Source organism: Triturus cristatus, chromosome 11, assembly GCF_964204655.1.
Source record: "Triturus cristatus chromosome 11, aTriCri1.1, whole genome shotgun sequence".
NCBI lineage: Eukaryota > Metazoa > Chordata > Amphibia > Caudata > Salamandridae > Triturus > Triturus cristatus.
The window spans coordinates 754,548,919-754,575,363 of NC_140594.1; the positions used below are offsets into that span (position 1 = coordinate 754,548,919).

Below are 26,445 nucleotides of genomic sequence, written 5' to 3' on the forward strand. Positions count from 1 at the left end.
ATGATATGACACATCAAGATATCATTGTGTATTTGTTGTTAACATATAAGTGTATAATTCATAGGTGTGCTCGGGTTGTTGTACATTTTGTGTGATCTCTAGGGATTACTAATTGGGAAGGGTGGATGACCCTTCTTCCCTTGAGCACCTATATATTTAGATTCATGACACACTGGAATTGGGTAAGCGCCATTACCAACCAGGGACCTGTCATCCATTGATTGTGAAACCTAAAAAATTGTAAAAAAAAAAAACATTTTCCCCACATTTCTGTGGTGGAAAGTTCTGGAATCTGCGTGGATCGACAAATTTCCACCCACCCCGCGTTTCCCAAAGTCTTACGAGAAAAATGGTACCTCACTTGTGCGGATCGGCCTAGTTCCCGCGACAGGAAATGGCGCAAAACGCAACGTGGTCACACCTCAATTTCGCAGTGAAAAATGACCCTTTTTTGGCAAAGTGCTGTAGTTTTTGAACCCTAGCTCTGCCGGCACCTTGGGAATCCTAGCAAACCTATACATTTTTGAAAACTAGACACCCAGGGGAATTCAGGATGGGGTGACTTGACTGCCTCCCACCAGGGTCTGTTACCCAGAATCCCTTGCACACCTAAAAAATTGTCCAAAAAAACGCATTTTCCCCACATCTCTGTGGTGGAAAGTTCTGGAATCTGCGTGGATGCACAAATTTCCACCCACCCCGCGTTCCCCAAAGTTTTACAAGAAAAATGGTACCTCACTTGTGCGGATCAGCCTAGTTCCCGCGACAGGAAATGGCGCAAAACGCAACGTGGTCACACCTCAATTTCGCAGTGAAAAATGACCCTTTTTTGGCAAAGTGCTGTAGTTTTTTAACCCTAGCTCTGCCGGCACCTTGGGAATCCTAGCAAACCTATACATTTTTGAAAACTAGACACCCAGGGGAATTCAGGATGGGGTGACTTGACTGCCTCCCATCAGGGTCTGTTACCCAGAATCCCTTGCACACCTAAACAATTGTCCAAAAAAACGCATTTTCCCCACATCTCAGTGGTGGAAAGTTCTGGAATCTGCGTGGATGCACAAATTTCCACCCACCCCGCGTTCCCCAAAGTTTTACGAGAAAAATGGTACCTCACTTGCGCGGGTTGGCCTAGTGCCCGCAACAGGAAATGGCGCAAAACGCAACGTGGTCACACCTCAATTTCGCAGTGAAAAATGACCCTTTTTTGTCAAAGTGCCTAGCTGTAGTTTTTGAACCCTAGCTCTGCCGGCACCTTGGGAAAGCTAGCAAACCTATACATTTTCGAAAACTAGACACCCAGGGGAATTCAGGATGGGGCGACTTTACTGCCTCCCACCAGGGTCTGTTACCCAGAATCCCTTTCAAACCTAAAAAATTGTCAAAAAAACACATTTTCCCCACATTTCTGTGGGGGAAAGTTCTGGAATCTGCGTGGATCCACAAATTTCCACCCACCCCACGTTCCCCAAAGTCTTACGAGAAAAATGGTACCTTACTTGTGTGGGTCGGCCTAGTGCCCGCAACAGGAAACGGCGCAAAACGCGACATGGTCACATGTCTCCTCACTACGTTTTGGGGCCTTGCCTGTCGCGGGTACTTGTGCCTCCCACACAAGTGAGGCACCATTTTTACCGGGAGACCTGGGGGAACGCTGGGTGGTGGGAAATTTGTGTGAGCACGGTTTTGCCACAACTTTCCCACACAAAAATGTGTGAAAAAAATGATTTTTTCAGCTAAAATTGAGGTTTGCAGGGGATTCTGGGTAAGGAAACGTTTGGGGATCCAAGCAAGCCATACCTCCCTGGAAGCCCCCGGGTGTCTAGTTTTCAGAAATGTGTGGGTTTGGTAGGTTTCCCTAGATGGCTGCTGAGCACGGGGCCAAAAACACAGTTGTCCCCCTTGCAAAACCAGATCGTTTTGACATAATTAGTTGTTTGTTTCTACAGCGTGAGAATTTCGGCACAATATTGCAAGGAAAATGTGACAGACATTTTGAATTTTGCAGGACATTGTGGATAAAATACCTTTTTGGAATTCACAAGAGAGACATCACCATGAACTCCCATGGGGTTATGACAATATCTACAGTTGGTGGGTTATTCTTACATGGAACGTACACCTTGGCAGAGAAACTAAAAAGACGAAGATTCCTGCACAGCCATCTATTCCTCAAACACACACACATACTGGTTGGATTTGGCATGACGGCGAGTGATGGTTCAGTATATTAAATTTTATTTACAAGAGATTTCACAAAAATTAAATGCTGTCAATAATTAAATGGACAAAAAACCGAACCAATGACTCGCAGCTCGTGAGCTGTAAAGCCACGGCAAGGCACCGACCGCTTTACAGGCCATTCACACACCTTTCATACGTGATACACACAAGACCATTCATACCACCAGGCACAAAAACAATACATTACAACATTCACAAAAAGGGACAAGGTACACCATGCTTCAGAAAGACAAATATTACTGCACAGTCATCTAATCCTCAAGCACACACACATACTGGTTGGATTTGGCACGAGGGTGAGTGATGGTTCAGTATATACAATTGTATAAGCAAGTGATTTCACAAAAATGAAATGCACTGTTAATAATTGAAAGGGTGAGAAACTGAACCATTGACTCACAGCTCGTGAGCTGTAAAGCCACGACAAGGCACCAACCTCTTTATAGGCCATTCATACACCTTTCATACATGTGACACATACAAAACCATTCACACCGCCAGCCGCGGGCCCATCACATTACAACAACAGCAACCACACAAGCTGATGGATTGCGTGGAGTGGCACTCAGCTGGCAGTGTGTATAGTGACCAGCAGCAAGTCACTACTCGCACACCGTCAGCCGAGCGCCAGTCCACGCACACTGCTGAGCGAGCGCCAGTCCACGCACACCGCTAGCCAAGTGCCAGTCCACGCACACCGCTAGCCAAGTGCCAGTCCAGGCACACCGCCAGCCAAGTGCCAGTCCAGGCACACCGCCAGCCAAGTGCCAGTCCAGGCACACCGCCAGCCAATCGCCAATCCACGCACACCGCCAGCCAATCCACGCACACCGCTAGCCAAGCGCCAGTCCAGGCACACCGCCAGCCAAGCGCCAGTCCAGGCACACCGCCAGCCAAGCGCCAGTCCAGGCACACCGCCAGTCAAGCGCCAGTCCAGGCTCACCGCCAGTCAGGCGCCAGTCCACGCACACCACCAGCCAAGGAGCAGTTCACGCACACCGGCAGCCAAGCGCCAGTCCACGCACACCAACAGCCAAGCGCCAGCCTACACACACCGCCATCACATATAGGATTTTTTTTAGACAAAAATAAAAACACAAACAAATTGCAAATAGATACAAATTTACTAACACAAAATCAGAAACTAAATACATTGCACTAATGCCAACCTTGAAACAGAATCACATTTTTTAAAGAATACAGACCAGGCAGTTCACTTTACCACTCATGGATGCTCCCAAAAATTATTTTGCGTGTGATACGCTCTAAAACAAGGAGGGACACACAGCCCAGGGTTAGAAGGACACTCGGGGCAGTACATACGAGTCTCCTTCTGCGTACCTCTTCGCCAGCAGACTCTACATCTCCTACTGGGAAAGTCTTTTGAGGGTGTGGGAGGACTGTGATCAGGAAAGTGGCGATCTTTCAATCTAGCAACATCCTCCACCACTCCAACTCTAGGAACACTTGCCTGTTCCACTAAAACAAGGCTGCCTATTACAGACTCCTGAAACTTAGCAAAAGTCATCTTTGACTCAGGACAAGAATCCTGGAACACAACAAACACATTAAAGGTTGCCAAGTAGAAAAGATGGATAGCCAACTTCTTGTACCAAATGTAAGCCTTACGAAGAGCAGCGTAAGGTTCCAACCTCTGATCTTCTCTGTCAACACCACCCATGTGCCTATTATAGTCTAAAATGCACACAGGTTTGCGCGCTTCAGCAACCTGACCCCAAACAGTCACAGGTGCAGTGCTTTCATCATGGATGGTAGTCAGCATGTAGACGTCTCTCCTGTCTGAAAACTTCACAGCTAGAAGCTCTTCGCAACACAACGCAACGCACTGCACTGTCCCCGCACAAGCTTTTGACAAACAAGTTATTTTGGGAAACCTTTACGGTTAGAGCGGATTGTGCCACAAGCAACAGTGTCCACTTTGGCCAATTCCCTGAACAACCGCACACCAGTGTAGAAGTTATCTACATATAAATGGTGGCCTTTGTTAAAAAATCCTCTACCAAGTTCCCAAACAATTTTCTCAGTCACTCCAAAAGTGGACGGACAACCAGGGGGGTTAATCCTGGATTCCTTGCCGGTGTACACCCTGAAATTAGAGACATATCCAGTCCTACTGTCACACAGCATATACAGCGTAATTCCATAGCGTGCCCTCTTACTAGAAATGTATTGCCTAAAAATCAAGCGGCCCTTGAACAACACCAAAGACTCATCCACTGCAATTTCTTTCCCAAGAGCATAGATCTCAGAAAATCGATCAACAAAGTGATCAATGACATGCCGAATGTTAAAAAGACGGTCACACTCAGGGTGATCTCCTGGCAACGCTAAACCATTATCGACAAAATGCATCATCCGAACCAGAAGCAAATACCTATCACGACTCATGACTGCCGGAAAAATAGCAGTTGCCATAAAGGGACTAGTAGACCAATATGAAGACATTGATGGCTTCCTTAGCAAGCCCATCAAAAAAGGTAGCCCAAGAACTTCATCTCTTCCAGATTTGTGGGAGTCCACCGGGTAGCTCTAGAGTGTGGCTTAAGACTGGCACTGTTTCCCTCAAAAACTGTTCGGCATACAAATTAGTCTGCTCAACAATCTCTGCCAAAAACACATCGTCCATAAACAACTGAAAAGAATGTATCGGCAAAACGTTTTCAGTATTCACTCTACACCCTGGAACACCAGTAAAGTCTGGCAATGCCTGCTGCACCATGCCAGTGGTAACCCAAAGGTCATCACTTTCAAAGGGAAGCCTTGCAGCCCCAGCCTGCAGTCCAGATGCCTCTTGCCACACTACACCAACGGGAAGCCTTGCAGCCCCAGATGCCTCTTGCCGCACTGCACCAACGGGAAGCCTTGCAGCCGCAGGCTTGCGCCCAGATGCCTCTTGCCGCACTACACCAACGGGAAGCCTTGCAGCCCCAGGCTGCAGCCCAGATGCCTCTTGCCGCACTATCGGCACATCAATCTCCTCCTCTAACACAGGCACTTCATCCGCACTAAGAGTAACTCACTGCCAGAATCGTCCCCTGCCTCCTCTGCCTCAGATACAGAGTCAGTCTCTGAATCATGGTCAGAGGAAGACTCAAAAAGCATACCAACAACCTGTTGAGCAGTAATCCTGCGGCTAGCCATTATCCTTACTAAGAAAGGAGACTGCACAAACAAGTCGACAACAACCAACACTGCAAAATAAGTAAGCAAAAAAATGTGTGCATTTGTCACAAAGATCTATATACTCAAAAACTATACAATTCACTTACAAGAGACAGCTACACTCACCAGCACCTACTCTGCAGAGACACAGCAAAAACCAACGATATCCCACTAGAAAGAAAAAAAAAACAACAAATTACTCACAAAACAACAAAATACACATCGAGCACAAATGCAAAAAGTTTTTGACACTCAAAAACCAGAAGCCAAACATACTGCTATTATTACACCATTTGCAAAAAACAAATTCATGCAGACGTCATGGGGAAGCGTGGGGGGGGGCTCGGGGGTGGCAGCGGAAACTCTTCTGCTGCCATCCCCCCATTTGGTGCCAAAATCGAGCCCCCAGGGGGGGAGCACCAGCGCTTGCCCCAGGGGCTGTGCTCATTACGGAGCGGTTTCGTTATAAGCACAGCCCAACCGATGCTCATGACGGAACTGCTCCGTCATGAGCATCGAAGGGTTTAAGTCTGGGAAGGCTCTAGGGCCTGATAGGTTTAATGCTCAATTCTACAAAAGTTTCTCCTCGACACTGATCCCCCCCCCCCCACTTTTACAGCTGTTTCACAAATTTAGTACCTCAGGTCAAATATCTGGTACCCCGGCAGAGGCCATTATAGCAGTAATCCCCAAAGAAGGGAAGGACCCAACACTCCCCAAAAATTATAGACCGATATCCCTAATCAATTTAGACTGCAAAATGTACGCAACAATTCTCGCCAAACGCCTTCAAAAAGTTCTTCCTCAACTAATCCATCCCTCTCAAGTAGGATTTTTAAAGAACACACTATCTAGTGACAATACCCGTATTTTAGCCCATGTCTTAGAGAAAGCCAAACTCACCGACACGCCAACAGTCGCTATTACTTTGGAGGCCGAGAAGGCTTTTGATAAAGTGGACTGGGACTATCTGAAAGCGACATTGGATAAATTCAACCCGGGAGAAGAATTTATACGTATGGTAATGGCACTATATTTTCATCCGACAGCCAGGGTCAGAGCGGGAGGATGCCTCTCATCTTCTTTCAAATTAGAGCAAGGAACTAGACAGGGATGCCCCCTCTCTCCTTCCCTATTCCTCCTTGCAATTGAACCCTTTTTATTTCACCTCAAAAACAATAGCCAGATTTCAGGTATACGTTTCGGTGATTGTATGGTTAAGATAACCGCCTATGCCTACGACGTATTAGTTGTCTCTGAGAATGCGGAAACCGCCATCCCTGCCCTCATGTCCTCGATAGAGGAATTTTCTGCAGTATCTGGATACAAACTAAACAAAGATAAAACTGAGGTAAAACTCATAAACAACCTTGGTGGGAAAGAGCTTATCGGTGAATCCGGCCTCCTGTGGCAGCCTAAATGCTTCAAATACCTAGGCTTGGACTTCACTGGAGATCTGATCACCACCCTTCAAGTTAATGAACACGCGCTTCATTAAAAAAATTCCACACTGTTAGATGGTTGGTCGCCGAAGTTCCTGTCCTGGTGGGGAAGAGCTTAGACTTTAAAAATGATGTTAACTATCTAGCCAGGATGTTACCAATGACCTTTTCCAATGACTTTCTGAATAGAATCTGTAAGCTTTTTAATACGTTCTTCTGGCAAGGCAAGAAGCCCAGAATATCAATAAAAAAACTACAATTACCAAAAGAGAAGGGTGGTCTGGGCCTTCCGAACTTTAGGAACTACCAAACCGCGTATCTTTGCAAACAAGGCTCCAACTGACTAGTCCCTCAAACTGACTACACCCCAGTTTGGATAGACATAGAAATATCGATCATCAATAATATGCCCCTGTCTGCTCTCCTCACCATGGACTTATCCCATCTTCCCCACTCAAAATACATCTTGTTCAATACTAAGAGAGCTTGAATACGGCTGGAACACCTCTCTATAATAAAAATCAATAAATCCAACCTGTCCTCCCTCTGGTACAACCCGAACCTGAGGATTGATGGCGAGATGCTCCATTGGGAACATTGCTCAGAAAGAGGCATAAACCTAGTCAAAAACTTTTTTACGGAGAAACTACCATTACCTTTTTTCCGCCCTCCAGGCCCGCTACGGATTAAAACCGATAGATTTCTACAATTTCCTAAAACTAAAATTTCTCCCCTCGATCCGCTCCATCAAACCACCTGATCCTTCACTAGTCTCAAGATTAGCACAGCTACTAAAGTCAGGGCACACTGTATCTAAAATATATAAGCTTCTTTCTCTTAAACCACGCAGATCCCACCTGAAATGCGAAACGAAATGGGAATCTGAACTCAATTCCAGTAATATCCCATTTGACTGGGAGAAAATACATACCTTCCCATTCTCTAATAAGATATCGCCAATACTATCGCAAACCAAACTTATGCTAATAAATAGAACATACTGGACACTCGAAAAAATTTACAAACTCAAACTTAGCAAAAATCCAAATTGTTGGAATGGCAATTCTCACACTGGCAACCTTGCACACATGCTCTTCTATTGCCCTACATTGGAAAGATATTGGGATAAGATTTTTGAATGTATAAGTCAAACCTTCAACGTAACCCCTCCAAGGGAATTATCTTATGTTATACTTGGTGCCCTAGATCCCAGGATTGAAGATCTGAATGATCGATTCTTGCTTGACCTCATGCTCACTTTAGCCTGTAAAGTCATACTTTGTAAATGGAAAAACTCCAAGGCGGTCTCATTTAAAATCTGGCAGGAATGGTTATCTTTCCTCGGGAGCAGATAATGTTGTGCTAAATTCCTCTCCCTGGCGGAACTCACATAGAAAATTGTGGAAGTCCCTTGATGCTCCATTCTTCTCATATGACCCTCCATGAACCTTGACTTGAATCATCCATCCAATCGAAAAGGAAACACTTGAGAGTGCAGGAGCTCGGGGGAAGGCCTCACTTAATGGTGGAGTTGCGAGGGAGGGAGAGCAATTTCACTGACTATGAGTCAATGGTCAGTGGTTACTATTCATACTATACACAACATCCTTTTCTTCTGTCACTTACTCTTTGTCTTCTATTCTATCCCTTTCCCCCCCTCTCTCCTATTATATTCTGTGTATTTTCTCTTTAACACACTAATATCTATATTAGCAATAGACTCTTGTGAGCCCACTATGTTGTGCATAACATATATATTTATGTTTGTTTTTAACTTTCAATAAAGAATTACAAAACAATTTTTTTTTATGTTCAGCAATAGAGTGATGCGTCTGGCACTATTATTCATGGTAGTGGGGGTAGAGTTGTGACATTTGTCTCTAATGTCGGCTGTCAAATTCTGCTTAGAGTGTATATGTTTACTAGTTTTTTCATCTTTAAATCTGTACAGCTATTTGTGAAAGTTAGCTCAACACTCCAATGTGTAATGCAAACTAAAGAACGTAAACTTATTTTGGCATTTACTTCTGTCAGATGTCTATTTTATAATTGTGCAACATCCTCAGATGTGTCCCTAAAAAAGACCTTTTGTCCTGAATTTGTGTCCTGAATTTTGACCCTTTGTCCTAAATCTTTACTGTCACTGTTCAGAATTTGCCTTCTTGACAGGTGGTCGCCCTAGAATGTGTAATTCCTTGGAAAGAGTGATTCTTCTACCTGTTGCAGATGGTTTTTTTTTATTTTTACATAGTGCAAATTTTTCCCAAGGGAATTAGAGCGCTTTATTTTTTTTCTGTTTGTAGCCTCCCAATGGTCTTCTTATACAAGTTTGTAAAAGCAGTCCCTTTCTGCTTTGTGATCATGTGCAAGGGAACGCTATTCCTGTTGTGGACATGTGCAGTAGGATACATTTCCAAAGGTCTCTTTCTGCTTTCTGAGCACTTGCAAGGGAGGATTATTCCTGTTGTGGGCATGTGCAGTAGGGTACATATGGAAAAGTTCCACCCATCATGACCCAAAGCCAGCCCTCCAGATCGGCAGTCAGTGGTTCCCCAGGGGGCAATGGAAAGCCTAAGAACGTAGTACTCATCACCGCTATTACAGGTCTGGTAAGAGAGTAGGTGAGCTGCTGTTGGAGTGCTGACTGATCATTAATGATATTTTTCTCGTTCATCAGGAGGACGCTGTGCTGAGGGGGTCAGAGAACTCCCCACAAATACTATTGAAGTGCGGGGCGAGCTGCTGCAGTTGCAGCCGCAGGGGGACTATATGCCCCATAATTCCCATCACATTCCTCAACTGTAAGCAATTCCAGGAGGCTGAGCACTACAAAAACACACTGCGGTCTGGTGGCACGGGACACTCGCAGACGCGCCCAGCAAAGTCCGGGCCAAGGGCGGGCCCATCTGCACCTGTCCCCGGCCGTTAAAGGCCCCTCTAAAGTTTGGCATCGAAATCAAAGGTCTCAGGAATATTGAGGTGAGATACCTGTTGAACGCTATGAGTGCCCCTACAGGTTTTGTTAAAAATGGGGAAATGTAAGACAGTTGACTGTTCTATTCCTCCTTTTAAATCTCAACATAAACCTACAAGTATTGATACTATTGGGGTCATTAGCATGGCGGGTGGATCGCAACCGCCCGACCGGCAGTGGCGATCCGCACGCAAAAACACCCCGCTGGACGGCCTCTTACCCCCCGCCACATTAGCATGGCGAGGGTACCGCGGTGGACTGAAAGACCGTCCGCCACTTTTCCTCCAGTAGGCAATCGTCACGATTGCCTACCGGGCGGAAAAATCCCAAAATATGGTGGCAGTGCCTTGCCATCCATATTAGGATGTTGGCGGTGTCATGCCTTTCCATGGACGGAGACTGCGCCATGGAAAGGCAGGCGGGAATCGCTTTGGGGGCCCATAGTGGGCCCTTGGGGGAGGGGGATGGGGGCTGCACTCATTGGCATACACAAGGTGGCAGGCACCGCCCGGTGCCTGTCACGTTGTGCATGCCAATGCACAACATGCATTTACAACAGTGTGGCAGGTGCTGCTCACAGCACCGCCCGCCACAATGTTGTAAATGCGGGGTGCGACCGCCACGGTCGCATCCCAATTGGCGGTGCGGGACCGCCGCATCACTGGTGGCCAGTCCCAGCACCGCTAGGGTGGCGGGCGGATTGAAGTCCATCCGCCATCCTAATGGACCCCTATGTTGGAGCGAGTGGTGGCAGTAGTCACAAACCAAATTGCCCTAACAGACAAAGACTATCCCTTGGCCCGGGAAGTTGTGCTGGTGGCCTTTTAAATGGAATGGGATCCTTTGTATCAAACATCATTCAGACAATCAGCAGTCCCATGGAGGTGGTTGATGGTGGGCTGCAAGGGGCAACTGCATCCTCCCAATGCCTAGGGTCTTTGCATGCAGCTAGTTTTAGTGTAGTGGACTCTAATTCACTCTTAACAATCTCTGTGCCATCTCAGTTAAACAGCTCTGTCTCCCCAGATGAACCCGCAGCCAAGCGTAAAAAGCCCAACGCACGTGTCTTATGGAGTAAATCAAAAACGGCTGGCATTCAGGAATAGGGGAACCAGGCCTTCTGTCAATGGGCACATTTAATATGGATGAGTTTCAAAAAACATTGCCGGCGTCCTGGAGGAGAAACTACAGCCAACTAAAAAATGTCTTGAGATAATTGAGTCCAAGTTAGCTACTTTATCAAATTATTAAACTAAAACAGCAACTGCTGCTTCAAATATATCAACTGCAGCTGAATTGGCAATTAGTAGCAAGCCTCTGCCACAAGTAGGAGAGCCATCATTTAATAATCGGGGCACCCCTCCGGTCCTGACGAATCATTATTTTCGGCCCTGCATTCCCCTGCCCAAGTAACACAAGGATTTAGTGACTGTGGAAACATAAATTCTAGGGGTAATTCAAATGGTAAAGAGCGCACCAATTAAGAACTACTGCCCAGAACTCATGAAACACCTGGCGCACATGGCATATGCAAAATTGGTGGACCACAGAGGGACGATGGTGGACTTAAGGATAGAACTATAAATCCAATAACCATTAATTTCCCTCCTGAATGTTGCCCATATCTTCTGATCTTGGCTGTGGTACCACCATTATTAGAAAATCAGGTAGAGTCCTGGGTTGAGCTATGAAAGAAGACCATACTTTGACTCAGTATGTATAAGAATTTTAGTCCTGCAGAGAGCCAAGAGATTATGATCCACAGAGTTGGCTGGATTGGCCCCTCCAGGAAAAACATTGCTGGGGATTGTATTATACACAATTTTAGGCAACCTGAATGTGTAAGGAGACCATTGAATGTACAGATGCTGCGGACCAACAAATGGTTCATAGATCGTTACACTGCCCCTGGGCTTCGTCTATAAATTGCTTAAAGAAATACTTAAAACAGCCGGCCACGGGATACCAACCACAGTTTGTCTGGTGACTGACATGCAAAAATAGATTTGCAGTTTAATCTGACTACGATGAGGGGTCCAGAGACAGAATATCGAGTTGGAAATGTCAACTTACACAAATATCGTGTTTGAAATACCGTGACACAGAAATATCGACAGCAAGAATATTGTTGTCAAGAATATCGACTTTAAGGTAAGAAATATCGTTTTTAAAAATATTGAAGTCATTAATATTGTTTGCAAAAATATAGTTGTTTAAAATATCGATATTGTCAATAGTGTTGTGTATTTTGGTATGTATTTTAAATGTATGTGGTCTATTTTTTTGTATAAGTATTGCTTTTTAAAAAATATGTTGCATTTTTAGTAGTTATTAATTTTATTTTAATTAAATCTTGCGTTTTTTAGTTCTGCAGCGGGTTGTGGGTTTATAGGGGAATAGGGTGGGAAGTAATGTAATTTAATTATAATAAATTAATTATTATTTTTTATTTATTAGAATTTATTTAATTTTGATTTTATAGTGTTAATTGAGGGAATTAATTTATTAATGAATTATTGATTGGTTGTTAATTATTAATTAATTGGTAATCATGATAACTGTGTCATTTATTTAGGACCGGGTTATGGGTTTATAGGGGAATAAGGTGGGAAGTAATTTCATTATAATACGTTTATTAATGTTTTTTTATTAGTATTTATTTAATTTATATTTTATAGTGTTAATTGTGGGAATTAATTTATTATTATGTATTAATTGGTTGTTATATTAATTGGCAATTATGTTAATTGTGTCATTTTTTAGGAGCTGGTGGTGGGGTTTGTAGGGGAATGGGGTGGGAAGTAATTTATCATAAATTAATATTTTTTTTATGAATTCATACTTTTTTAACATTTTATTGTGTTGATTATGGAAAGTAATTTATTAATTGTTTATTGTTAATTATTATTAATGAATGAATTGATTAATTATGTTAATTGTCATTTTTGGGAGCGGGGTGGGGTTTATAGGGGTAAAGGATGGGAAGTAATTTATTTTTAATTAATAATTATTTGTTAAATACTGCTAATTAATTAATATAAGTTTTCATGTGGCAATTGTGTACTTAATTTTAGATGTGAGTTGTGAGGTTTATGGTGGTAAAGGGTGGGAAGTAAATTATTTTAAATTCATTAATAAGTTGTTCGTTGATAATTTAGTATTTTAAAATTAATTATGGAAATTGTTTGATGATTTTTAGGTGTGTTGTGGTGTTTATTGGGGTAGAGGGTGAAAAGTAATTTATGTTTAATTAATAATGAGTTGATCATTAATACTAATTCATCAATTGGTAATTAATTAGGGTAATTGTTTATTTTTATTTTGTGTGTGGTTTTTGGTTTTATAGGGGTAACGTTTGGGGAGTAAATTCATTTTTATCTGTTAATTTGTTTTTTAATTAACAATATTTCTTTAATTGATAATTATTTACGTTGATTATGGAGGTACATTTAAAAAAAAAATAGATGTGTGTTGTGAATTGTGTGGTGTGTAGGGTAGGAAATCAAAAATATTACATTTATGTAATAAGTAATATTTTTGTTTATAAATAATTTCTATTTAAAAATGGTTGTTTGTCATTTATTTTATTAAATATAATCTTTCTAGGTATTTGTTATATCTATTTAACATTACAATATGTTTCTATCTGTAATTTTTAATTTTTTCATATATGTTTATGTTTTTGTTTTTAAAAATCTTTTGTGTTGATATTTTGTTTGTTTTTAATTTTGAATTGACTACAGTGGGAATATAAATTTTTACCCCTCTGCTATCCAACACTTTCCATATTGTTGCACTAACTGGAGTGGGAATAGTAATTTTTACCACACCGCTATCCAACACTTTCCTTACTGTTGCACTAACTGGAGTGGGAATAATAAATGTTACCCCTCCACTATCCAACACTTTCCCTACTGTTGCACTAACTGGAGTAGGAATAGTAATTCCTACCCCTCCGCTATCCAACATTTTCCCTAATGTTGCACTCACTGGAGTGGTAATAGTCATTTTAGTCCTCCGCTATCTACCACTTTCCCTATTGTTGCACTCACTGGAGTGGGAATAGTAATTTCTACCCCTCCGATATCCAACATTTCCCTAATGTTGCACTGACTGGAGTGGGAATTGTAATTTTTACCCCTCTGCTATCCAACACTTTCCCTACTGTTCTACTCACTGGAGTAGGAATAGTATTTTTTACCCTGCCGCTATCCAACACTTTCTCCACTGTTGCACTCACTGGAGTGGGAATAGTATTTCTTACCCCTTCACTATCCAACACTTTCCCTACTGTTGCACTCACTGGAGTGGTAATAGTCATTTTAGTCCTCCGCTATCTACCACTTCCCTATTGTTGCACTCACTGGAGTGGGAATAGTAATTTCTACCCCTCCGATATCCAACATTTCCCTAATGTTGCACTGACTGGAGTGGGAATTGTAATTTTTACCCCTCTGCTATCCAACACTTTCCCTACTGTTCTACTCACTGGAGTAGGAATAGTATTTTTTACCCTGCCGCTATCCAACACTTTCCCCACTGTTGCACTCACTGGAGTGGGAATAGTATTTCTTACCCCTTCGCTATCCAACACTTTCCCTACTGTTGCACTCACTGGAGTGGTAATAGTCATTTTAGTTCCCTGCTATCCAACACTTTCCCTACTGTTGCACTCATAGAAGTGGGAAAAGTAATTTCTACCCCTCCGCTATCCAACATTTTCCCTAATGTTGCACTCACTGGAGTGGAAATACTATTTCTTACCCATCCGCTATCCAACACTTCCCCTACTGTTGTACTCACTGGAGTGGGAGTAGTAATTGTTACCCCTCAACTATCCAACATTTTCCCTATTGTTGCACTCAATGGAGTGGGAATATTAATTTGTACCCCTCTGCTATCCAACACTTTCCCTATTGTTGCACTAGCTGGAGTGGGAATAGTCAGTTTTACTAGTCCGCTATCCAACATGTTCCCTACTGTTCCACTAACTTGAGTGGGAATAGTAATTTTTACCCCTCCGCTATCCAAAACTTTCTCTACTGTTGCACACACTGGAGTGCAACATTTAAGTTTAAAGACTTTTAAATAGTTTAATGTTTTAATTTATAGTATAATTTTTTTATTAGATTTTATGTTATAGGTCAATGTATATATATATTTATTTGTAAATGTTTATATATTTATAAAACTATAAAATAAAATAAAATTAATAGTTTATTAATTGTTTTAAAGTAGATATATATTACATTTCATATATGTATGTTTACCTTTTTCAAATTACATTTATTTGTTATATTTGTTAAATTGTACATTAAATCTAAGAAATATTTTAAAGTTTATTATATTATTTAATATGTTATTTTTTTATATATATCAAAATCGATATTTTGTACATCGATATTTTTTTCTCTATATTTTTGTACTTACCATTATAAATATAGAATGTCGATATTTTTTGCATCGATATTTATAACTCAATATTTGTGTATGGGGATTGTTTGGGGGGCGATGTTATATCAGTCAACCACGATGTGGTGGAATGACTGACAGCCCCAAAGGAATTATCATTAGGGAGTCGGACCATAACACAAGGAATTTCTAACTCAACCCCGAGGCCACAGGAGTAATGCCAACATCTGTAGCGCAGGGGGAGGATGCTGAGTATGATGGCCTTATTGTTACCCCAGAGATAGGGCCCATATGCAGGGTTCTGGGAGCACCACCCCTGTTTCTCTGACTTTAACTATTAGGAACTCAGAATTAAAAAAAAATATGTTGCAATACTTCGGTCTAAGATATAATTACCTGATTGGCAAACGTTTGTTAAATTGTATGACCTTATTTTATTGCAGGAAACTTGGGAAACTAGCCCCATAGATTTTGAAGGCTACAGGTGTTTCAGCCTTCCAGTGGTACCCTGTTGTGCCTTTAGTGGGCTGTCTATTTGGTGTAATCTTTTGGTTGGTGGTTCTACAATAGAGGTTAAAACACCTGGAAATGACTTTCAAGCAATCATGTATAGAAGGGCTTTGTTTTTGGGGTTTATTAATTTTTATAAAAAATCTCTTTTTAATACTCCCACCCTAACATTTCCTTCTATTTATTGCACATCGGGTAGAGCGCAAGTCTTAGCAGGGTAAGCAATTAAATATCTGCTTGGGGGAGATTTTAACGCTAGATTTTCATGCCAGCAGTCAGAGTTAATGGCTTATACTAGAGCAGGAGTGAGGGGCAAAGAGTTGCAGTCTTTTGTTGCCACTTGTGATTTGCACAGTGTTCTGGAGGGTGATCGGAAAGACCTACAAGGATTGACTCCCTTTCGAGGTAAAAATAGCTTTTCTATCATTGATCATATTTTTATTTCCCAGAATTGATAAATGACACAATTGTTGATACAAATGTAAGCGATCATAACCCAATTGTGGCAACCCTGGTAGCATTTTACAGAGAGCCACATCCAGACGTTCCAGGCCTTATCAACTGAATAACTACCACGGATAACTTAAGGATGCGCTGGAAATTACCTAAACCCCCGAATCATGTAATAGGGTAATAGCTGAAAATTTGCATATGGTTATGGGCTGCCTATCTGATGAGAATAATTGTGAAATAATAGTCCCCTCTTTCATGACCCTATATGATAAAGTTAGATCCTCTTTGCTAATACCTGCAAAGTTGGTCCACCAGGGCCCTCGTTGGTTTGTTCATGAATTCTCTGTGGCAAATTGGAGATTAAGAAGAGTTTTAAATAGAGGCCTGAGACCACACATTGATGACCGCCCTACGGAAGACCTATAAAGCAGTCACAAGAAAAAGGAATGAAGTTATCACACAGCAGGGGCTCCTATTAACTGATACAGCTAGCACAAGAGCCAGTAAAATATTTTGGAAAGCTGTTTCTGGTATGCGTTCCCTCGATCAGGGTGGAGCAACAGTTAGCTGTCACATATCCGGAGAAGAGTGGGTGGCACATTTTGCAGATGTATATACAGATAATTCCCTCATTCGCAGATATGCAAGCAAATGTCCTGCCCTGTTGGATCATCTCTTTAATGGAAGTTAGGACTGCTAGTCATGAAAGTGCAGGAGGAAAAGCACCGGGCCCGATGGCGTCCCCATTGACATAATCAAATATAATGAAATTCTATATGTGCTGTTGCTGACAAATGTGTATAAAATTGCCTGAATTATTAACTAATTCCCTGTTCTTGGGCTTCTTCAGTTATTGTTCCCATTTTTAAAAGTGGAAATAGGGTTGAGCCTGAATGCTACTGCCCTATTTCCTTGATTGATATCTTAGCTAAAATCTTGGGCAGAGTTTCTTATAACAGAATAGTAAAATAGATAAACGAAAACAAGGTGCTAAACAATTGTCACTATGGCTTCCGAAGTGGCATGGGCACAGTTGAGCAATGTCTAAAAAGCCTGATTGTTGTGAAATATACTGTGGCCAAACAGGCATCGCTTTATCTTGCCTTTATGGATATTTCTATGGCATCGGACTGTGTTAACCGGGCATAGCTATGGCAACTACTTATTGAAAAAAAATGCATCTATCCATAGTATATTTGCAGATTTCTCTATATACAGGTACCAAGGCCTGAGTGAGGTTTGGGAATAAGGGGAAAGTTTCAGAAGAATTCAGTACTGCTCGGGAGGTCTGTCAGGGTTGCATATTAGCTCCATTGCTTTTTATTTTGTATATAAATTAGCTTAGTAATGACGTGGCCATGCTATGTGGTGCCCCCTTCCTGCATTACTGTATGCGGATGACCCTTAAAGCTCTACATCTTCTAATCCATTCCTTTGTAACGTTTATGGCAAATCTTCATTTATACACTAATTTTACAAATTATTTTTCAATGACATGTGACCTAAAGTGTCAGAGATTACATTCCATTACCTTAGGTTCGAATATTTTACATAGCACTATCACTTTCTCCTATCTGGGGGTTACATTCAGTTCATCTGGGTCGTGGTTTTCTCGTATTACGCAAAACAGAGTTAAGTTCTCAAGGCCACTTGGGTCCTTACTCAGTTTGCCATCACCAAAGGGAGGGAGGCCCCTTTAACCTCTATTGCAAATATATTCTAATAATGCACCTCTATAGCGACTTATGGAGCGGGAGTATGGGGTTTAGCTGATACTATGAACCTTCAGAGGGAGGAAAACCGTTTTTTTAAGGAGATTATTGTCAGCCCCTGTATCAACCTCCCATTTTATCTGCTACAGCAAGTTAGATATGGACTATTTAAGCGACTAGATTCTTAGCCGACCGGCCAATCTGTGGTTATCCATTTTGAGCTCAGAAGATGCAATACTAACAAATAATATAATCGATGATTATTTGGCCTGTGATAAGGGACTTTCTATTCCCTGTTTGGCTTATGTCAAAAAAACATTGAAGGGAATAGGTTTAATAGATATATTTTTAGATAGAGTACTACAGACTGTTGCCTGTTGGAAGCTAGTGAAGACGTTATTACTTAAGAAAACGAAAACAGATAGAGTGCGTGTGGAAAGTCTGCAATCAAGTCTTTCATTTTAATTTAGGGGAACCCGCTTTGTGGAATACAAATGGGAGGTGGGTGTGTTTTTTTTTTTTTACAGTTCTGCTTTAGGGCAGGTACAGTTAAATACTCTTTTATGTTTCCCTCTGGGGCATCAGCATGAGCTTGGCTCGAGGATATGCCCATGTAATATCAAGACTAAGCAATCCATAATGCATTTTCTCTTTTTTGTGTGGCTACTATGTGTTGTACACAAAAAGATTTCTGGTGCCCTTTATGAGACTTAGAAAGATACGATCTTGTATGCAGGCTTATCATGATTTTTTTTTTTTTTTAAACCTGTTTTTAATGCAGAATTATGAATAAGGCATCCATTAAGTCAACCTGTACACGCATGTTATCTCAGAGCACATCCATCGTTATAGCAATGCACACAGCCATTCAGCCCACATCCCGGGGGCCGGGCGGCGTACTAGTACAGAGACTCAGAGTATCATGGCGATCACCTCACAGAGATGTCAGGTCAACAGCCTAATATAGTATCTGCGTTTATACCCATCAAACTCCCTCCCCAAAAACACCGCCAGCTACAATCAATCACTCAGAGTGGTTGGCACCAGTATTGTCCGTGTCCACAGCTTCAGTCCACACCAGTGCCCTCCCGTGGTTGCAGTGCCTAAGGCCTATCAGTACGCACATCCTAGGTGCCCAAGGAGAGCTGCCCTGGAGCCCCGGTCCCCTATGGTCAGCAATCATAGACCCTTCCTGTTGGCGCTCTTCTAAACACTACAACAACACCCCAACAACTCCCCTCCACCCTACCCACCCCCCAACTGCTGCTGATGTGGGCCATGATTGTGGGTTCTAACGCTAATGTTTGCCATTCCTCGGGTTTTGCAGGTAGTCTCCCAAGCCTCATGGAACCCCGCCCTCCGAACGTTCGTGCTCTGTACGCTCCAGCCGGTAATCTTGCAGAGCTTGTACTATCATCTCCCAGGCCCTCGCCCACTCCAAGCCCTTCTCGTCACCCGCCTTGGTAGCCTGTCGCCTTCTAAGCACACTCTCACATCTAGACCATTTCAACAGCTCAGCCATCCATCTCCCAACTGATGGGCCCTCCCGGGATTTCCAGTGCCATGTAATTTCTCTCTGGGCCAACATGAGACCTAGGTCAATGAATTTGCTCGTCACTTTCGTCTTTGCCGTGTGAGGGAACCAGAGCAGTAGACATGCCGCCATGTCGAACTCCACCTCCCGGTCAGTGACTGCATTCAAAAGCTCTCCCACCTCGGCCCAATACGTCCCTAGCTTCGGGCACCCCCACAGAAGGTGGTCTAGCTCGGCCCCAAGCGCTAAGCATCTCGGGCACGCTGCCTCCTGCACCTTAAAGTATCGTCTAATCTTTCCCGGGTCAGGTAGGCCCTATGGAGTACGAAGAAATGTACCTGCTGAAAACGGGCATTCCTACTACCCTTCCACGTCCTCCACAGAATGTGGCTCCAGACCGTGTCCGGAATGGGTTTGCCTATGCTGTCCTCCCATCTCTCCTTCAATGCTGTAAGCGGTTCCAGTCCCTCATGTAACAGTCTAGAGTGAAGGCAGGTCACCGCCTTAATCGTTCCCGCCGCCATCACCACGTATTGGCAGGTCAGGGTTGCGGTAGGTTCCACCAGCCCTTCCCTCCAATGCTTTTGTATCGCCGCACTCACCGCCGCATGCAGGAGGTAACTCCCATCCGGGAGGCCAAACTGTTCCTGCAACACCCCGAAGGGGGCAAGCGCCCCGTCGACATAGAAGTCCCCCACCATCTGCAGCCCCAGCTCCTCCCACTCCGCCAACGGGGACCAGTCGCCGCTATGCGGCAACGCTGTCAGGATCCCCAGAGGAATCTCCGGTGCATACGGTCGCGCTGCTTTCGCTCTCTTCATACTCCTGTGCCAGCACAGCTGAAGAGTTCTCTCCTCTACGGATAGGCCTCTCAGGTCTAGTTTCTGTTGCATAACAATGTAAGATAAAATGTGTCTTTGGATGCCGGTCCCCCTCTCTTGTTCCGGGCCTCTAAACACTTTAGCAACGTTCTGCGTCAAAACTTGTAGCTGTGCCGCCAGGTAATATAATTCGAAATCAGGGATCGCCAATCCTCCCTCGATTTTGGGCCGCATAAGAGTAGTCAAGGCCACCCTTCGCCGTCCGGTACCCCACAGGAAGCCAATAACCAACGTCTTAAAATCTTTGAAGATCCGCTGCGGGATCCAGAGCGGTAGGGTACGGAAGTAATAGAGCAGCCGAGGCAGAGCCACCATCTTTAATAGTGCAACCCGGCCCTGCACCGACAACGGTAGGGAGGCCCAGAAGGTCATACACCCCTTCAGGGCCCTTATACAACACCCTATATTACTGTCTAACAGGTTCCCGATGTCGTGGTATATGCGGACCCCCAGATAGGTGAAGCTCGTGGCCTCCCAGACCACATCCACAGTGGGAGGGGGATACGGCGTATCCGCCCGCAGCGGGAAAATACAAGTCTTAGTCCAGTTCACCCTGAGGCCCGATAGCCTGCCAAAGCCCAACAGCATCCCCATAGCCCCTACCAATGCAGGCTTATCATGATCTACGAACTTTGATTAATGATGAAACCTGTCGCTGTGTTGGCATGTTTCTCCAAGCCGCAGGAGGACAATTTTAGTGGACTGATTCAATTTTGCTCAGGTTTTTAAATTAATTTTATCTTGCAATATGAGGTTCAAACTGATTGTGATCGCCACAAATTTGTAAAAAATAATTGATGAGTTTTTAATATATATGATGGGGTTATGAATTGAGGTGTCACTGCTTTTTTTATGATAATTTGAACGCTTTATGGCTATTTATTGCCGAATAAAGTTTTGAATCGGAATCTAATGACCGTTTTGTGTTTTTTTTATGTTTATGGGCTGCTTGTTCTCTGGAAAACTTAGAATGTTATAAAACAGTGCTATTTACTGAGCATCCCTGCATGTTAATGTGTTTTACTCTTGATGATATTTGTGATTTAATTTTTTTTAGATCCGAGAAAAGATGTATGTCCATAAGCTTTCTTAAAAATCTATCCATAATACTATTACTTAGTTGAGCAATATTTTAATCTTTCAACTCCTTTTCTTAGCACATTGCATCTAAACTCTGCTACTCCAGTCTGCTCATCAAATAATCCTTCCTTCCATATTCCTTATTATTTTAGCCCAAGCATTTATTATGATATTCGTTTCTTGGACTTAAGGGGCAACACACACAAAGTGACCATCTATTACCAAACGCTTCCTGCAACTAAAGACCTAGAGGCTTTGCCAGTGCTTGTTTTATTTTTGAAGCACAGGGAGTATTAAGCGATTTGGCAAGAATCACAGGATTTTGAGCGACCCTGAGATTCGAACATGGTTCCCCATTTCCAAAGTCAGCAGCTCTGGCCGTTACGCCATATACTCTCCTCCCTTCCCTCCAAATCTTTTGATTTCACTTTAAGAATCAACATATAACGTCAACAACACGAGTAATGTAAACAATTTTTAAAATTCAGGCGTATGTACACATACTTTACTCTTAAATATGCTTACAAGTTACAGCCCTGTGTCACTTATTTTATCGTATTCCTATTTCCTTTAAGTTGACTTGTACGTATACATTTATGTGCTGTTTTTTATACAGAGACCACTGCTGCCGATTGCATTGATAAAAATGCAAAATGGTGAAACCGTTTGTCATGAGTCAAATATCATTTACGATCCTTCAATACATCTGACAAATGGTTTAAGCAGGTGAAATATACTTTAAAATTAGCGGGGAGAGCCAGCCATTCACTTTGAAAACTTCTCTGTTTGTGTCTTCACTCATAGCTTCAGACCCGCCTGGACACGACAGAGTGCCGCCTTCGAAGGTCCGAGCATGAACACAGCAATGCCCTGGAGAATGCCCTTTTACGGCTGGAAGAGGAACAGCAGAGGTGAGCCACTACCTAGGCATGACATTCAAAGAGACTCTTAGCAAACATAATCAGTTGGTCATATTCGTAGCAGAGTGAGAAGCCAAGCCACAGGTCCCCTTAGGTTTGAAAATGAAACCATAATAGTACTGTTGCGTCCTACCTTCTTTGAGGTAGGCCGCCTCGCGCTACGTGCCTCCTTGGCCCCAGTCCCTACAGACACTCGGGCCCACACGATACTTTGCTGAGCGGAAAGACCACGAGCAGTCTCCTCCCTTTTATTTATAGCTTCGGGCCACGCCTGGCCCGAGGGTGAGGTAGTAATACATCCGGGGCGCCCCAAAGGCACAACAACAAGACTGCTAACCTGCTACATCCTATCCCAACTCAGTCCTTGCGAACAATTAGACAAGTTCTTCTAGGTGACATGAGAAATCCTTGAGCCGCAGGCTGGGTTGAGGGTTGGGCAGGAGGCTGTAACAGGGATGTTGATCACAACAGGGCGGCTCCTGGATTGCTGGCCTGGCCGACGCTCTGCATGGCGAACTTTCCTCTCTTATTGGCAACTGACTGCTGGTTGGCCCTACGTCGGCACCAGTGATTTCTTCCATGCCGGGCGAATTGTCTTCTTCCTCTCTCTCGCCCTCAGGCACTAGGTCTTGCAGCGCAGCTTCTATCTTCTTAAACCATGACAAATTTTGCCCCACTTTCTCCTGTCCCTTATTGACAGTTACCATTGTTCCGTCGCTCCTCACTTCCGTTCACACCCCCGGCTCATACGGTGTCCTGAACTTCCACCCTGGTCTTTGATCTTTGATAACCATCAGGTCCCCCGGTCTGAGTTCACACGATCTTGCCCCTCTCTTGTGGCTGGTTGCTGCATTCTGCCTCTCCCTGCATGCTTGGGTTTCTCTGGCATAGTAGAGAGGTGGCGTCCACCCAGGGCATGCGGGAATTGCGTCTTCGCAAGGTCCATTAAACATCAAAGTCCATGGGGCTCGTTGGGTGGTGCTGTGAGGTGTGGCCCGATATTCTCTCAGGAATGCCTGGTGGTGGCGCTCCGGGTCAACCTGTTCTGTTACGGCAATCTGGAGTGATTTGTTAAGGGTCCGCATGAATCTTTCGCTCTCCCCGATGGCCTTGGGCCACTAAGGGATGTGCTTTAGAGAATCACTGAAATGGCAGTCCATTGTCACTTTTGATCTCAGAAGGAAAACCAAACAGTGCAAATGCATTCTCTAAAACGGGAGCCACGTGCGTGAATGCTGTTGAATTGATAACTTCCTTAATGGGGTATTTGGAGTATGTATCCATCATGACTAGCGAGACTTCCCCCATCCGGGAAGCTCCTGTAGTCTAGGCTCACTTTGTCCCATGGGATAGTGCAAGATTCCTCCACGATTATTCGCTCCGGTCTTTCCAGGACACCTGTCAGTTGATATGTAGGGCACCTCTGGACAATCTCTCCAGCCAGATCTTCAAGTCCGGGGAACCATACTTTCTCCATCATCCTAGACTTCATCTTCATTGACCCTTGATGTCCTCCGTGAGCTAGTTGCGTCTCATGACGCTGCAGGGCTGCTGGGATGACTATTTGGGATCCGTGCAGGATGATTACCTCCTGGGTCATGCTGAATTCATCCCTCACTCTCCACATCTTTGTGAGACATTCACGACCTTTTCCTGACCAGTCATTGGCATCTCGTAAAAAGTTCTGCCATGTGCCGCTTTGTATGGTGTTGCACACCTTATTGAGAACTGGATCTGCCTCAGCTGCATCTTTGATGTCATCCAGGGTCAAGGCTCATGGACAAGTAGCACTTGAGATCATATTGATGTAGGCCTCCGCCGCCTCAGCTTCATGGCTGTCAACTTGGGGTTTTAAAGGCACTGGGTGGCGAGAGAGGAAATCGGCCGTGTTTTTCGCTCCAGGTTGGTAGATAACATCCATCATATATTGTTGCAGCTGGATGGCCCACCGCTCGATTCTCGGGGATGGATGTGGGGCTGACCCCCGGAATAATGGGATTAGCGGTTGGTGGTCGGTGACGACCTTTAAGGATTGACCACTTACGTAAAGGTGAAAATGCATGCACACCCATTTAATCGCTAGGGCTTCTTGCTCAATATGGGTGTATCGCGCCTCAGTGGGTGACGGAACTTTGCTGGCGCATGCTAGCGCTACCCAACGCCCGGGCTCCTGTGCCTGACTGAGTACAGCCCCCAAAGCCCACTGGGCAGGTAACCACAAACAGTTCAATGCATTTGTCTTGGTCAAAGTACCCCAGTGTTGTGTTGTCGATGAATGCGTCCCTGATTCTTCGGAATGCCGCTTCTTCATGGTGACTCCAGTTCCACTTGGTGTCTGCCCTGGTTATGGCCCTGAGCGGTTCTACAAGGGTGGCCAGGTCCGGAATGAATTGGCCACAATACAGGCCATTCTGGGGAAGGTTCGTGCTTCAGAGACGGTTGTGGACAGTGGTGTCTGTTTGATCGCCTTAGATTACCGAAGGTCAACTTGTATTCCATTTTGGTTGAATATGTGCCCAAAGAATTCAATTGCTGGCTGAAATAACATACATTTTTCTCTTTGCAACATGACGCCATGGTCTTGGAGGCACTTCAGAGTGGCTTGAAGCTCTCTGTAGCGCTCAGCGGAAGTGGCAGAATGGATGAGAATGCCATCACTAACGTTTAGGATGCCTGGCAGCCCTGATAAAGTGTCACGTGTGGCATTTTGGAATACATCAGTCGCCGATGAAATGCCAAGTTGTGGCGCCAATAGCGGTGCAGTCCAAGTTGTGTGTCGAAGGTGGTTAAGTACCTGCTTTCTTCCGACAGGACTAGTTGGTGATACCCGGCATTCAGATCCAACTTTCAGAACCACCGGGATCCATTGACGCCGGCCACAAGCTCATCCATGGTCTGGGTTATGTGGCATTCTCTCCTGATGGCTCAGTTAAGGAGCCACATGTCAATGCATAGCTGTATTTTCCCCAGCTGTTTTGGCTCTTCAGCAATTGCCATTGGAGAGACCCAAGGAGTTTGTCCGGATACTTTTTCCATTACTACTTGTTCTCTGACTTTTTGCAGTTCGTGCTCAACTAGCGGTTGAAGGTGGAATGGGACACGGCAGTACCGAAGTGCCGTTTGCACCACCATCGGGTTGATGTGCAACTTCACAGGAGGGTGCTTGAGGCACCCTAACCCTTTGAAGAGGTCTGGGAATTGATCCAGTAGTTCATCAGTCTGGTTTGAGCTCACGCTTCTCACGAAAGATACTAGGCCTAGGTCTTCCGTGGTGTGGCTACTGATCAGCCCTTGATCAATAACATGGATTGTTGTTGTGATCTGGTGACCCTCGATTGGACAGGCACTGTCATTCGCCCATGTAGAGGTAAGGATGATTGGCTCCCATATGTGAATATCTTGGTATAGGACAGGACTTGTGCGACCTTGGTCGGAGACTCATTGTATTGTTTTACCCCATGACATTTATGGAGCCCCTGGTGTCGATGATGGCCTTTACTTCTGAACCTGCAATGCAGACCGTGCAGGTAGGCTGTGGCCTGCTGTGCTGCTTCAGATCTCTTGTGAATGATATAAGGAATTTTTCTGCATCATCTTCTTCCTCAGGCGAGGAGTCTTCAACCCGGTAGGTAGGTCGTGATGTAGGCTTTGAGTCACTCGGGTGTGTAAGATTCATTATTGACAGTTGACATATTTCTTTTCTTAGTGGCTTGTTGCCTCGGAGGTCCTTGCTCTGTTTTTTTTCCCGGCAGACTGAGGTGAAATTATTGGGAATCCCGCAGTGGGGGCTTGTCAGGGCTTGTGCAGGGCATGCATTGATCAGGTGTTCTTCTCACCCACAGTAGCCGCACTTGTTTCTTTGGGGTTGGTACGGGCGTCCTTTGGGTGCATTCCCTTTTTCATTCGTCCTCACAGCGTCTGATCATTCAGATTTGATGGTCACATTCTTGTCGGCCGTTCATGCTAGGGCCAGGTCCGTCTCATCGACCCATGCGGCGGACAGGTCATGCGATCTTGTTATGTTATGTTATAACTAATTTGTATAGCGCACATACACCAGGTTGGTTTCTTGGCGCTGCTTTCGAAGGTGATAGATGGAA

At 44.1% G+C, this 26,445-nt stretch overlaps 1 protein-coding gene across 1 annotated transcript in view; it reads left to right on the plus strand.

Moving 5' to 3' along the window:
* Window positions 1–26,445, plus strand: part of LOC146785406 (uncharacterized) — a 2,064,968-nt gene that overhangs the window by 455,305 nt on the left and 1,583,218 nt on the right. The window contains exon 6 of the mRNA XM_085634420.1: window positions 22,230–22,336. Coding sequence (XP_085490546.1) covers window positions 22,230–22,336 — 107 coding nt within the window. The remainder of the gene's footprint in view (window positions 1–22,229; window positions 22,337–26,445) is intronic.